Source organism: Lates calcarifer, linkage group LG9 (genome assembly GCF_001640805.2).
Source record: "Lates calcarifer isolate ASB-BC8 linkage group LG9, TLL_Latcal_v3, whole genome shotgun sequence".
NCBI classification, from domain to species: Eukaryota; Metazoa; Chordata; class Actinopteri; family Centropomidae; genus Lates; species Lates calcarifer.
Window position 1 is genome coordinate 10,608,879 of NC_066841.1, and position 14,545 is coordinate 10,623,423.

General features: G+C 39.8%; 1 protein-coding gene across 1 annotated transcript in view; it reads left to right on the forward strand.

Annotated features, from left to right (window-relative positions):
- LOC108879867 (WD repeat-containing protein 70) overlaps positions 1-14,545 on the forward strand; it is a 36,565-nt gene that overhangs the window by 14,216 nt on the left and 7,804 nt on the right. The window contains 4 exon segments of the mRNA XM_018671300.1: positions 770-944; positions 8,969-9,068; positions 9,474-9,558; positions 9,664-9,802. Of these exon segments, the coding sequence (XP_018526816.1) occupies positions 770-944; positions 8,969-9,068; positions 9,474-9,558; positions 9,664-9,802 (499 nt within the window).

Below are 14,545 nucleotides of genomic sequence, written 5' to 3' on the forward strand. Positions count from 1 at the left end.
CATTTTCTTCAGTTTTTACAGATATCTTTTAGATCACTACAGCATCCGTTATTTAGTTTTTGTTTTTCTGGTGATATTACAAAAGCTCTGGCAGGTTTGAAATTCAAAGTATTCAGAAATACTGACAACTGCTTGGACAAGCATAAGCTGCTTGCTCCAAGGTTTTTTTTTTTTCATCCTTTGCCTCTTATTTTAACAGATAGTTCACACTTAAGTTGTTTTTTGTGTTTCACTCTGTGATGAATGGAAAACTTGACCATACTATATGACTTCATTGCGCACTGTTTAAGTGCAAGTGTAGTTTTATTACTGGCTTGATGTCAAAACTATCATCATTTAAGTCAGGCTAATGTGTTTTAAATATAAATCTGGAACTATCAGGGATTCTTATTGAGCTTACATCCGATTACATTTAGGAAATTTTCAATTGAACATATATGAAAAATCTGCTTTTAAAGTCCTTGTTCTCAGTGGTTCTGGTTGTGTAATCTGTTCAACAGATGTAGGAGAGAGAATTTGAATTTCATGGAAGCTTCAGACATGCCTGTCAGACTGATGTACTGTTCTGCTGTTTGCTAACCCCTCACCCTGCAACACATACCTGCCTAACCTCAAGTTCATAAGAATGACCGGGACACACTGTATCTCTATATGTTTCAGATTTATTATGGTGGTGGATGGTGTTAGTGACCAAGGGGGGACAGATATTTTATGACCGCTTCATGAGAGTTAAGCAAGGATAAATGAAATTTTCTCTGTCTGTCCACAGCACTGTGCGCACATGGGACTTGAACTCGGAGAAGAAGCACAAGTCTGTGTTCAAACCACGCTCCTTCCAGGGGAAGAAGGTCATACCCACATGCTGCACCTACAGCCGTGATGGGAAGCTCATTGCAGCAGGCTGCCAAGATGGTACCATCCAGATCTGGGACAGAAACCTCAGTGTGAGTCTTAAAACACACACACATACCAACCACCACAATGTGCAAACAATGTGGTTGTAAACATGGGATGTCTGTTTTGTTATGGCCTCGGCTACAGAGTCATGAGACTCAGGTCATCTGGTCACAGGCCAGAGAGGTCAAAGTTCACCATGTCATTAACACTGACCAGAATTCAAATGCCTGGCTTTAAAATGCATTTGCTCTAACTGGGAGTAGTTGTGAATGTTATTAAATAGCCTGTCTGACTTGTATTGACCCTGTTATCACATTAACCAACTTTGGCCAGAGTCGCCCTTGCTGTATCCAAACATAAGCTCACAGCTGTGTTAGAGGCTCTATGAAGCTGTTGTTAGACACATGCTTTGAGCTGAATGCTAACATCGCCATGCTAACATGTGGATGTCAATAATATTTACTATCCTTTCAATCAAAATTTTATGTGTTAGCATGCTAGCATTTACTAATTGGCACTAAACACAAAGTACAGATCAGAGGAAAAGGCAAGGGAACACCAGGGGGATGTGAATGTGTGTATCATATTTAATGGTAATCCATCCAGTAGTTGCTGAGACATTTTACTCAAAACCACAAATGAACCTAAGCTTATGATAAAAGTGGCAGATTGACAGACAGAATCACCATTCCTCTCTAACATGACTAAAGATAGCGGATTATGTAACTGAATTAACTGACGTGTGATGATGGAGTTGAGTTGCATGGAAGTTGCTGGGAGGCCCAATCGCAATTTCCCTCTGTAGATTTTCCGCTATTAGTTAATTAGGCAATTAAGTGATCAAAGTGTTCATTCCATTCTTCAAGATTCACATTGTTGAGGTAATAGTTGATCTTGGCTCCTGGGAAGCATTACTCTCATTTATTTGGCTGTTTTCACTTGAGTTATTTGACAGATCGTCACTGTGGATAAAAATGACTTCCATTCCCGGCTGGGGAATGCACCTCTTCCATCTCTCAATGAGTAGATCTTCTGAAGCACTCAAATGTTATATCACTGATGGTTACTCCTTAACCCATGCTTCCCTGTCTGCCCACGAGTCTGTCTTCTTGATGGCTGTCATTGTGGCACCTCTCTGGTCAGGGTCTGGGCAGCAAAGGGATATTACTTGCTGTCCTGATGAACAATGACAGAGACGGTTTGGCAGGTTCTTACTCACTTGTTTTTTCACACACAAGATTCACTTCTGCAGCACAGATGGGAAGAGGAGAAAAAAAGGTAGTGTGTTTCTGTTGAAGAGGGACTTAAGAGGACCTGCAGTGCTCATAAGTCAATATTTTCAAAGAAGACATATTGCAGGCATTATTCCAGTGTAGTATTGTCTTACATTATGTCTAACTCTTTTGCAAACATGGTTTCACAACTTATCCACCTAGGAGTCCTAAAACATTATAGACCCACATTTTAAAATGGGAAATAAAATTGATAAAGGGCAACAGTATGCACAGATATTGCTAAATACATTCTTAGACAACCAGTATCAGAACAACATAGGATGATTGGGTGTGAACTTTTTTTCGTGAACTGTCTGGAGAATAAGAAGTTGTTTTCCTGACCTTAAGGTTTTGCCACATTTCTATTCTAATTCTTTTGTTCCACTTCATATCCTTTCATCTGTCCAACCCCATATGTGGATAAGGTTGAATGCTTCTGTTATTTCATATGAGAATAGCGACAGTGACAATTAAGCTGTAGTTAGTGAGTTGGAACAGCCTGATTGGACAGAGCGGCTTATCCAGATTAGTCAAATGAGAAGTAGGCTACATGGTAATTACTCCAATAGTCAACTTCCTAATCACAGGACACAAAAACAATGTGGTTAGATAAGGGATTTATTTTCTTTCTTATTTTTTCTTATTGTGTGAGTGTCTATACACAGGTTGTATAGTCTCCCGCCTTCTCTCCACTCACACATCATTCTACCCCTGGGCTGCTCGTAGAAGCAGGCTCCAAATGATTGGGTTAAAGCTCTCAAAATTTATTACCCCTCCTTCTCCAAACTAAATATTTACCCAGCGTCCCATAGCAGCTTACAATAGTCATGTCTGTTGCCTGACCACTGGAGCCTGTCTTGTCTGAATGGCTCAAGAATTTAGTCAGTGCCCTCTGCCCTAATCAGCAACCTGTGCCGTTGACTCAAATTCAGCCACAAGCCTAAAAAGGAGTAGACCTCTCTATGCTTTTATTGCGACCCCCCACTCCCAGCAAAGCCTATCTCCTGTTGTATTGCTGCTATTACTCATGGCCAGAATATGCAGGCAGATCAATCATGATCAATCATGTACATGACCTTGATCTCAAGCTCAGCCTGAAGAGAAGCTATTGAGGATGACACATCGTGCTCTTGAACCCTGACACTGGTTGATTGATCCTATGATGGGAGTCAAGTAGGTCTTTTTTAGTGGACTGCCACAGAGAGTGATTGCATGCTCATTCTCTGACCAGAGGGGTCGGTGCCAGAATTACAAGACCGCATTTAAATGGTTGCCAGGTAATGTGCACTCTGTGATACTTAGTGCATTGAGGGTGCAGGCCCTCGATCCAAAACATTACCACAGAGACCTGAGGAATGCTATGATGTCACTGGTGGACTTAGATGTTTCCAGACTTCAAAGTGGGACCCCAAAAGAGGTGGTTTTGATAAGCTACACAGTGGGGAGTGTACTATGAGACAAGATGGCATGGCGAACTGTCTCTTGTTTTCTGCATATGCTGTCACTGCAATCGATCCTTAATTATGAGCAAACCCAGACATCCCCAAGATGTTTTTAGTTGGTCCACAGCTGAATTTTGATCTGTGTTGATCCTTTATGATTCTTCCTTTGAGCCCATCTTGTTTTTATAAAACTGATCAAGATTCCAGGATCCTTTTCCTCCACTCAACACCCACTTTTTGCTCCAGTTCCATATAGCTTATTGTCACCTGCATAAACTGACCACCAGTTCTGACCAGCATATCATTTGCAGTCACCAGCCTAAAAGGACCCTCAATGCCCAAAATAATGTGTCTCTGCACAGTATCACCGTCAACTACTAACTCTATATACTCATAAAAGAGGGGGCTGATGGGGAGATTCAAACAGACAATCACATAAGAACTTAAAGTCCATAAAAAAAAAGTTTAGGAAGTTGTTTAGGATTTGATAACCAGCACGAGTACATATACAGCCTGAACCTGTCTTCATGGAAGTATTTGAAGTGCAATCATACTGGTCCGCCAGGCTATCTAAAGACAGCTTGGTCACAGACATTTACACTAGATCTCAGTCCTGCAGTAGATTATCCCTCCTATCAACCCTTTCAATATGTGGTGTTACTAAAGGACTGTTGAGATCCTAAGAAAACTACAGCTTTTAGAATTGTACTTATTCCTCATCCATGTTTTAACCCATAAGAAAGAGACAAGCAAGTACAGAACATTATAAAATCACTTTTTTTTTTTTTTTAGCTGAGACATACAGTAGAGGAATACAGTTACTTTAATGTAGACCACTATTGGATTATCTGGACATCCAATCCAATGTGATCCTCTAACACACACACGGCTTCACATCACATCACCACTCGATTTCCATGAAAGATCAGAGCAGCTGTTCAGGACTGTGGTTTGGCCACTTGATTCTCAGAAAGAAACAAAGGTCAGAGAGAGATGTAACAACTGACTGCACATTGGGCATCATTAAGTCTTTCAGGTGTGTGGTTGTAAAAATACAGAGGTAGGAGAAATGTAGAGCCACACAGTATTTATATAATGATACTCAGATAGTGTGGTTAGGAACAGTTGGCCCTGTGGTAGATTGCTATCATAGTCTGCTGAGGATGAAACCCAATGCTGTGTTCCTCCAGCTATTTATCAACTCCTGCTGCCGAATGTGTGTAGATGTGGATCAGGTCTCTGTGTGTGGATGTGGATCAGGTCTCTGTGTGTGCATGTAATTGTGCATATGCATATATGGATGTACAATGTCATATTAAGTTGTATACTTGCATATCTGTTTAAAAACTACTGACATTGGCTTGATTTATCCCACAGTTCATAATGATACTTGTTGGCTAGAGTGAAGGGCACAGCTCATGGAGGCTGTCACAAGGCGTGAGAGAAGTTTCAAACAGTGTATGAGAATCCGGTTTCACAAACCGGCTGTGTAGATTATCACAGGAAGCAAACGCCATGGCATCTACCAATGCCAGCCAACATCAGGATAGTAAATAAACACTCAGGCTTTCACAACAGCAGTATATGATCTATAAATAACTGGATTGCGTGTTATGTTTGCAATAAGCAGCTAGAATGACCACAAGCTACCTATTAAAGGCACAGCGTTTTCTGATTCATAGTCAAGTAATAATTAAGATAAATATCGGCCATCCCATTTTTTGGTATTTCTATCATAATTGTTGTTCCAGTCTGCTTCACTGTGTCTGTTTTTTCTTTTGAGCATTACCTCTGGTAATGAGTTGGGCAGGGAAACATTTATCTTCAGTGCAAACAAAACAGATTGAAGGCGGTGTAACATAGCACAACAGTGTAACATAAAAGGGGTTAAAGCATAGCATGTGCTAACAGCAGATGGTGTTAATCTTAAAACAAAAGATGTTGGATAAAAAGTGGAAAAAAAAAAAAAAAAAAAAAAGTGGAATGATTCATCTCGGGTCGAACAAGAGCTCATAACTTTTCTTACTAGTTGACCTGAGGAAACCTGTAGCCATAGTGAAAAACAGTTTTGAAGAAAAAAATCATTTTAGGAAAAAACAAACACATCTGTGCAGTTCTCTCTGAAGTTATATAAGGAAGATTTCATCACCTTTTCACTGCAGTATATTTATGGTGTAGTATCTACATGTTTGGTGCCATATACTCTCACTCTGCAAGTCTTCACCTCTCAGACACTAGTATTTTCCTGCAAACTGTAGAAACTAGCCTGGACTATCTTCACAGCCTGACACATTTTTATGATTTTACTTTGAGCTTCATGTAACAGCTCATAAGACAAGATAATTACAAGGAAGTGGTTCCACACCATACCCTTTTGTTCATAGTCCATTGATCTCACCCAGCCTATTTGTGCATACCATGTATAGATGCGTCCACACTTACATGAATGGAAATTATGTGTCTGGATAAGCTTCCATTGTCCATGTGCACATGGACACAGTGGTCGCTGTGATTGCATGATTGAAATGGGCCCCCTCTGTGTCCTTGTTTTAGGTTGATAAAAAAAGTAGACAATTCTCTAAGCTCAGTCACCATGTACCCTAAAGCTAGACTATTATATGTTTGACTGCCTTTAAGCCTTACACATTATATTTTAGCTGCTACTTATAAGGTTTAGAAAGCCTATGGCCTAACTCTTCCACACCTGCTGCAAGATTAGAAAATGTAGTTTTTACATTAAATTGACCTCTTGACTTTCTCATCCAACTCAATTTTAGTGCAGCAAATAAAAGAATAGGTAGATAATCTAAGATAACAAATGAGGAAAATGGAATTGAGTCAAAGGTAATATATGATTAAGATGATGATGAAATGAAGCAGAAAATTATCCCTGGAGAGGCGAAGTGGCCAAGGCCTGGAAAAGTGGAATCTGTGTTATCTACAGTTCAAGGTAACAGTGTTATCTGTCTCGTCCAAGTTAATAACTTCCCTCCATTTACTTTGGAAGTGAAGTATGGCCTCGTTTCCTTCTTGTGTCATGATGACACATCACTCATTCACCTCACGCTCCACTCTCCCCTGCTATTTTCGCCAGCATTTCACTATATTTCTCTATCTTATCTGTCTTCTACACTCTGTGCTCACTTCAAATTCCTTATCCACTTTTCTTGGTCAAAAGCCTGTATTGCTGCAATTCCCTTTTCACTGATTTATTTGCATTCCGTTGAGAATTAATGAAAGTGTAGCTGTATTAACCAAGGTTATGTTTGTTTGAGTGTTAGCAAGCCTACTTCTCAGACTGTTGCTTCACCAGCGTCTAGTAATGATCGATCTCTGTAAACTGGCTGTATTCAGGCCAGGTAAAACTCAGGCACTGGGGACTAAATGTGGGAAGAAGCAGAGAGAAAACACAGACAAAAAGGCATTTAGATATTAGATTAGTTAACCAACAGAAAACTAATTGACAACAATTTTGAGAATTTGCTGATCACTGAAGTCATTTATCAGTCAAAATTGCAAAAACAATGTCACATCTTTATTTACTGGTCATCTTGTTTTTCACTGCTGTACCACATTTTGCGTGGTCATGTACTTCAACACAGCTTCTCTTCTTGCACTTCCTTTGTGTGTACTATGTGTGAGAAAGACGGAGAAAATTATCTGTGTTTGGGGGGGGGGGAGTGTTGAGCTGGGTTATTTCCAGCCTGGAGCTGCAGACTTGGCACACATACGCACTCTGTACTACAGTAGTACACCACTCACTCTGAGTGCACACTGAGGAAGTACATCGACTGGCAGGCTAGCTTGGAAACAGCTGTTTCGTCAAGAAATTTAAATGCTCCTGTTTGCAGAGGATACATTGCTGCAGTGGCTGGGATTAATTAAGAATATTCAGCTTGACTTGAATTGTTCATAAGGAATTTGTCATGGTTTCCAAAATATCTCTACAATGCCACCACCTAATTGTATACTTGAGAAGCTGGAAGCACAGTTTTACATTTTTGGTGGAAAGTGATTTCCCGCTTATTAGAATAGTTGCATTAATTTACTGTCAATTGACTGATTGATTGATTAATCAGCTCATAATTTTAGCTCCACTCATATAGTGCTCCAGAACTGGAGTTTGTCTATGCTACTGCAGTCATCAACATTTGACTTCACTAGAAAAGAAAGCTTTTATAGTTTATTAGTTTATAAAGAGCATTAAAAAATGATAATGTAGAGACTTATTAGGTATCCTAATAATGGTCCCTGGTATGGGTCAAGCTCCAAAAGCACTGGTTCCTCCACTTCCCATAATGTAACTTTAAAATGTGTAAAATTGGTGAAATTCTCCTTTAACTGTTTTTGGGAGTGGGTGGTCTTACTTTTTAAGTTTAAGTTAGTTTAAGTTTTGCCTATATTTTGTAATTGATCCTGGTTGTGACACTTCACATAACTGCTGTTACTGGCTGAGGCTTGTGACATAACACTTGTCTGAGGATGGCTAATAATAAGAGGGAATCAGCGGGACGATATTGGCCGAGGGCTGCAGTTACAAGGGTGTCTGTTGTGCATTATTGGCTGGTAAAATGTACGCAGTAGGAATATTATAATACTATTTCAGGTAAGACCAAAGGAGAAATCTAAATCCCAGACAGGCACTGAAGCTTGCCAAAGTAAATCTCTGTGGTCTGTAGTCTTGCTAAAGAGCATGGTGGGCAAAGGGTACAGTGTGTTAAGTTGCTGGTATTTCATAAGGTGTAGTGGGCTTCGTAGTTAAATATATAGTACAGTATTCATGGAGAGAATGGAAACCGTGTGTTGTTTTGAAGACAGAGGGAATAAAAAGGGCTTTTTGTTACTGCAGTGACAGACAGAAATGTCTCCTAGTGAAGCAAAGCAGTTTCATAGTGTAGTTCTTCAAGGGATTATAAGAACTCTTTTTAATATTGATGATCAGTAGTAACCACAGCAGCATGTTTATGGAAACTACAGAGAGAGTCAGGACTGCACTAGTTAGTTGTTTTCTTCCATAATTAATGATCAATTCCATCTAGCTAGGTTTCTGTCTGTCTCTGTAATGTCTTTTGAGACTTGTTTGTGATGAATTTTAACAGTATATAAATAAACCTGAAACTGTATTTGCTCAAGTATTTCTATTTTTGTCATTTGCACAAGTCTATTATTAGACACAAACAGGAGGGACTTTCTGCAATCAAGACCTCTGTTCTAGACTTTCCCTTTCATATACATTTACAAAGGACCTAAGTCTGAAACTGCAGTCATCTTACACATCAATACAAAACCATAACTTCACCAGACCCTGTACATATCAATGTGGTCAATCCATTGTTTTCCTCTTTTTCTTCCTAGGTCCACACAAAGTTCCACTGTCGGCAAGCACACACTCCAGGATCAGACACCTCCTGCCTCTCTTTTTCCTATGATGGCATGACTCTCGCTTCACGAGGAGGTAAGAAAAAGATCTTATCTAACAAACCCCACAGCCAGCTATTGCTGATGTTGCACCCCGGTTCAGAGCCTCCAATTTTTAGGTCCAATGCTTAAACACTGATGTGATGATTTTTCAGCAGAGAAGAAGCTCATTTCTTACTGAGTTTGCAAATAAACAGGGACTACCACCAATAAAACACTCAGTTCCTTCTCGGGGCACAACGCAGTCTCTAACACAAAGATAAACAGAAGTAACTCCTGACTCATGAAGAGTCCTTCACCCAACATATTTCTATAATCTAAATGAAGAATAATTCTTCCTTCCTCGCTGTATAGTAAGGACAAGCTGGCACACAGTAGTAAAGTAAATAATCTTTAGGGAAGTTCCGCTGATGACTAGGAGTAAATCTTACACTGTTTTAAGGTGACGACACCCTGAAGACGTGGGATATTCGCAACTTCAGGAAGCCTGTGAATGTAGCTACTGGATTAACCAACTACTTTTCCATGTGAGACTTTTTTAACTGTCATCTTAATTACAATCTACCCATTTGCTATTCTTGTTATGAGTGGATTGTGAACTGATGTTGCATGTGTGTAATTTTCCCTGTTAGGACTGACTGCTGTTTTAGCCCAGATGACAAGCTTCTTGTGACTGGGACGTCAGTGAAGAAAGAGGAGGGAAATGGGAAGCTGGTTTTCTTTGACCGAGCTTCCTTTCAGAGAGTCTATGAAATAGAAGTTACCAATGCAGTAAGTTCTTTCTCAAGCTCCACAGCCACAAATGCTCTGTTAGAGTTGATATGATATGTTGGTTACAAACCAAAATGCCCCAAAATGATGCACAGTGGAAAAGAGACATAATGAATCCACAATGAAAACATAATGAAACCAATGTGGATGTCATTTCTTCTCCATATAAGTAGTCTGTGTAAGAAAACTGCAGCCCTGAAGTATTTTTCTATGATAACATCTTGAAAACACAACAGTAGTCACATTTTGACAGCTGTAAAGATTTGTCTTGCCTGATATGGATATTTATTTAACTTCCTATTTAACCCAACGCAGACAAGTTTATTTTAACAGCATGTGTAGTGTGAACATCAGAGGAATTTGGAGAGACACACTGTGTCTAAAACTGTGAAGTCAACAGCCTCTGGTATTTATAATTATTTAATAATAACGCTGAAAGTTATATATGATAAAGTCTGACATCAGTCCACATGTCTGAATTGATGTCAGTTCACTCAGAGAGAGAAATCAGTTTTTCTTTTCTCTCAAATATCAAATAGCACAATCCTCTGGCAGTTACTAGACATTTTCCCTTTAAATCACTTTGTAATCCAGGATGAAAAATTAACAGTAGCATTATTTGAGGGGAAAATACAGAGGAAGATGAGATGAGTCATAGAGGGGAATAAAGGCGAAGGAGGAAACCTACGAAGTGGTTTGAGGAAAGCTAGGAGAAAGTGGAGTAATGTGACCTTTCTTTATTGCAAGTCATTCCCACAATCCTTTGGCAGGACAGCTATTGACGCTTTTATATGAAATGCCTCTGAGTTACATTTGAAATTAAATTATCTACGGACACAATAAGCATGTTCCATTCACAGATGCACAGACTACACTGTCACACACGTTAGCATACTATGTACTTTAGACTAATCCTGCTTTCTCAGAAATCCATTTGGTGAGGGCACCCAGCCATAGGTGCTGAAATGAAGGGCAGAGGTGCTGTCTTCAGGAGAAAAACTTTTTTTGTTGCTTCCTGCTCCTCCTCCTCTCTCTCGCTCTCCTTCTTCAACCCCTTTTCAACAGATTTAACACTGTGTATCTGTAGTCATAACAGTGAGGTCTGACAGAGGCTAATGGCTTCTAACTTGGTCTCCCCGGCTAAGGCATGACACTTTCACATGGGCCATTAGATGAACATGTTTGAGAGAGGGGGAAAAAGACAAAAGCTGGGTTTGTGTGTATCTATGCATCCCCCTGCCTGGCCAGCCAGCTGCTGCTAGCTTGCAAACCTTGGCACAGCGTCCACATTAAGAGCACACCCCGCTGCACAGTTGTACTAACTGAGGGGAGGGGAGGGTGGTCTGTGCTTTGGTTGACCCATTTTATCGGAGTGAAAATGCAATTTAAAAAAGACTGGATTCACTTTTATCTCTTGTCACCTTTTTATCTAAATGTGACATGAATTTCGTGTCACTTCAGATGTTAGATTTTAGCTTAAAACATTAGTAATTAGATTACACTAACTTTAATGTAATAATAGCTGTCAAAAATGAAACAAAAGGGTTACTGTTGAATTCAAACTTGAGTGTAAACTTTCAAGTCTGCACATGCTATTTAACTGACAGAGAGCTCCATGACCCTGTCAGTGCAGACCGCTGAAGTTAGAATAAAGTGAAGAAAAATGACACTACGTTGAACTTGGATTGACAGAGTTCTCTGTTGGTTACTTTGATGAGTAAAGGAACTAAGAATAGCATTTTTAACATTGGTATACTCTGTCACCGCCAATTGATTGACAACACTTTGGTGTATTTACCACCAAGAAATGCTTTTACTGAGACGACAATCACTAAGGTCTTACGCTGTTCTTTGTGCAAGTGTTTCTCAAAATTAAAACAACATTTACTAGGTACCCTGTTGTGTAGATGTGGTGGTACTATACCTCTCTCCTCTAGATATGTAGAGCTTGTTTCTTGCAGTAGTTAAAAGGTGACAGTCCATAAAACAGTGCTAAACAGTGCGTTCTAGTTGAAGTGCACCTTTGAGTGTTCAGTATTAACGGTGTCACTCAAAGACAGTAGGTGGCATTATTCATTTGTGAACAACATAAATGGCATGGATGTCTGTCATTCAGTAGTTATCATCATATTTAAAATCTATAAACCGAATCAGCTGTAACATTTGCACTCACTTTCACTGTGGTGATGCCATTGCTATATGCAGCATCAAAGAAAGACCTCAAACACTTTGGGTCAAAGAGTCTGTTTGGAACTTAACAACCCACCTCCTCCCTTGCATCACCCCATGGACGTTTGTCTTCTCTTTCACTTTACTGAAGAGGGTAAACATTTGGAAGTGATTTTTCCATTGGCCTTTCACTTGTTCCACCATCTGCCATTGTGAGAAACTCTGAAAGCTTCAGCTCAGTTTCACTGGAAGGACGGCAAAACCCCTTCCTGTCTGCTCACCCTTTCTGCTCCACAGAAATCCAGCAAATTTCCCACAAAATCCAACCCGGTGCCACGAAAAACAATGCAGTCTAGAGACTGGTACAGGCTGCCAATAGCCTTGGCACTGGTTTTATTTGTGTTAATTGTACTAACCTCTCAAAATTTATATGGTAATGATTGAAGTACTTTAATTATGCTTTTTTCCTCCAAAAAGAAGTTCAGCTGATTCGATTTATGGAAATAACCTTTGAAGCCATTCACATATTTCAGAGGTTTCTTGCTTTCTTACTCTTAAACTTAATTGCTTTTTGTAGCCATAAAAGCTACAAGTTTGCGCGTCAACATTTTGTGTTGATTGGACACATGGATAGAGAAGGGGGTGTCGAAAAAACATGTTATGTTGGGGTGTAATGCTGTTTGTGCACTTTCTAAAACTCGATAAAAGAAATTCTAAGCAGCCATGGATGGTAATAGTTGTTGATAGCTGTGATAAATGACTGTAATTTAGCAAAATTGCATTGATATTTTTGTTTACTTTTGGCATTTTGACATTAAGAGAGCAAACAGAAACAGAGAGAGGTTTAGAGAATATACCATATCATATCAGTTAAATGTGGTTGACATGCACTCAGTGAACCTGATGAATGTGCTATTTACTATGTTTACATCGGCCGCCTGCCTCTCAGATGGCCCAAGAATTTAAGTGCAGTCTTTATAAAGTGGCGTACCAGGCAGGCGAGTAAAAGGAAGGGCCACCAATCATTTCTAACTAAACAGTCTACATAACCCCAGACCTGGATTCTGGGGTGTGCATGGGAGCAGAGGCTGTTTTAGGCCCATTTGGTAAATACTTCAGACACCCTTAAGCTTATCTTAGTCCATCAAAAGGGGCAGGAACTAGGTGAGACCCTGCTGACTATCAAAGCACTGAGCTTTTTGGCTGGATTTCAAATGGAGATCTAGTGAAACCTGCAGCCCTCATGTGCTTTCTGTAATGTGTGCTGGATGTGGAGCTCTGTCTGTATTCACTTTTCAACTTACATGCATGACTGCACTTGTTAACATGCATCCTTATGTTACATTAAGACAGTTAGTTACATGACTTACACTTGTTGAATATTGAAGCATGAATTGTGCACACCATGTTGTTTTTTTGTAGAAAATGTCACTCCATAAAGTAAATAATTGGAGAGAAAGAAAATTTGATGCACCAGATCAGTAGTTACCTTATTAAATCAATCAAGTAACAGCCAGATGTGACACAGTACCATATTGCATACTTTTACAACAATATACCTACAAAACTTGCACCAACATAAAATGATTGTTGGTGCATGACTGTCCCCACTGTACTTATAGTTACAGACTTACATGTAGTTACAGTCTCATTATCTCACATGTAGACGGATGATCGGTATCGGTAGGAATCAGAATTGGGAGAGGAGGCAGGTTCAGGGCATCACTAATATGATGTGCTAATGCTTGTACTTGAACATTTGAAATCTTACAGGTTAGAGCCTCTAAATAATCAGAATGACTTCTTGAATATGCTGAAAAACCTGAGTGACTCCAATCTTGATTATTATTCTTATTCAGTATTATATAATGTTTCTCTGCATAGAGAGGCCCCCTTGTAGCTGTTTGCCCATGCTACATCTACCATCTCATGCCTGATAGCTTTTGGACAGTGGGCTGCTCTCTTGCTACTCTGCAAGGAGGCCTTTGATATGAATTGTTGGTCTTTCATCCTCAGTAAGAGCAGCCAAGCCTGAAATGTGTAAGGGAGGCCTTGCTCTTTCTTGTGCATCTTACCAAGTAAATCTCGGAAGATGTGAAAACCAGTTGTTCCAGTAAGGTAGTTCATACTAATTACAGACTTCTTGGACATGTGCCCACTCAATGTGTAGCTGAGGTGATAAGAGTGTGCTGTGTTTCCCCCTCCTCTGCTGCAGTCACTTGGCCCATGTGTTCATTCTGTCAGAGGCAGTGCACATTTGGATCCACTCACCAGCGGCTAAATAAGTCACACAGCTGTGACCATTGTCTCCCATTAGTGCTGCATAACTTTATTTCATAATCAGCATAGATATTACGTGAGTAGCTGTTGTCTTATTTATCCCTAATCAGCCTTTGGTATTTTAATCTGATGGGACATGGGGGGCTGCTACTGAAGAACAGACTGATTAAAGTTTCCTCCTTCATGATGTGATGTAATTTTGTGGACATGAAGCGTAAACAGGGTTTCCTAGAGTATAAACATGCTGCTCTGAATATCTGGAAAGCGGTCTTACTATTGGACTGGACTGAGCTG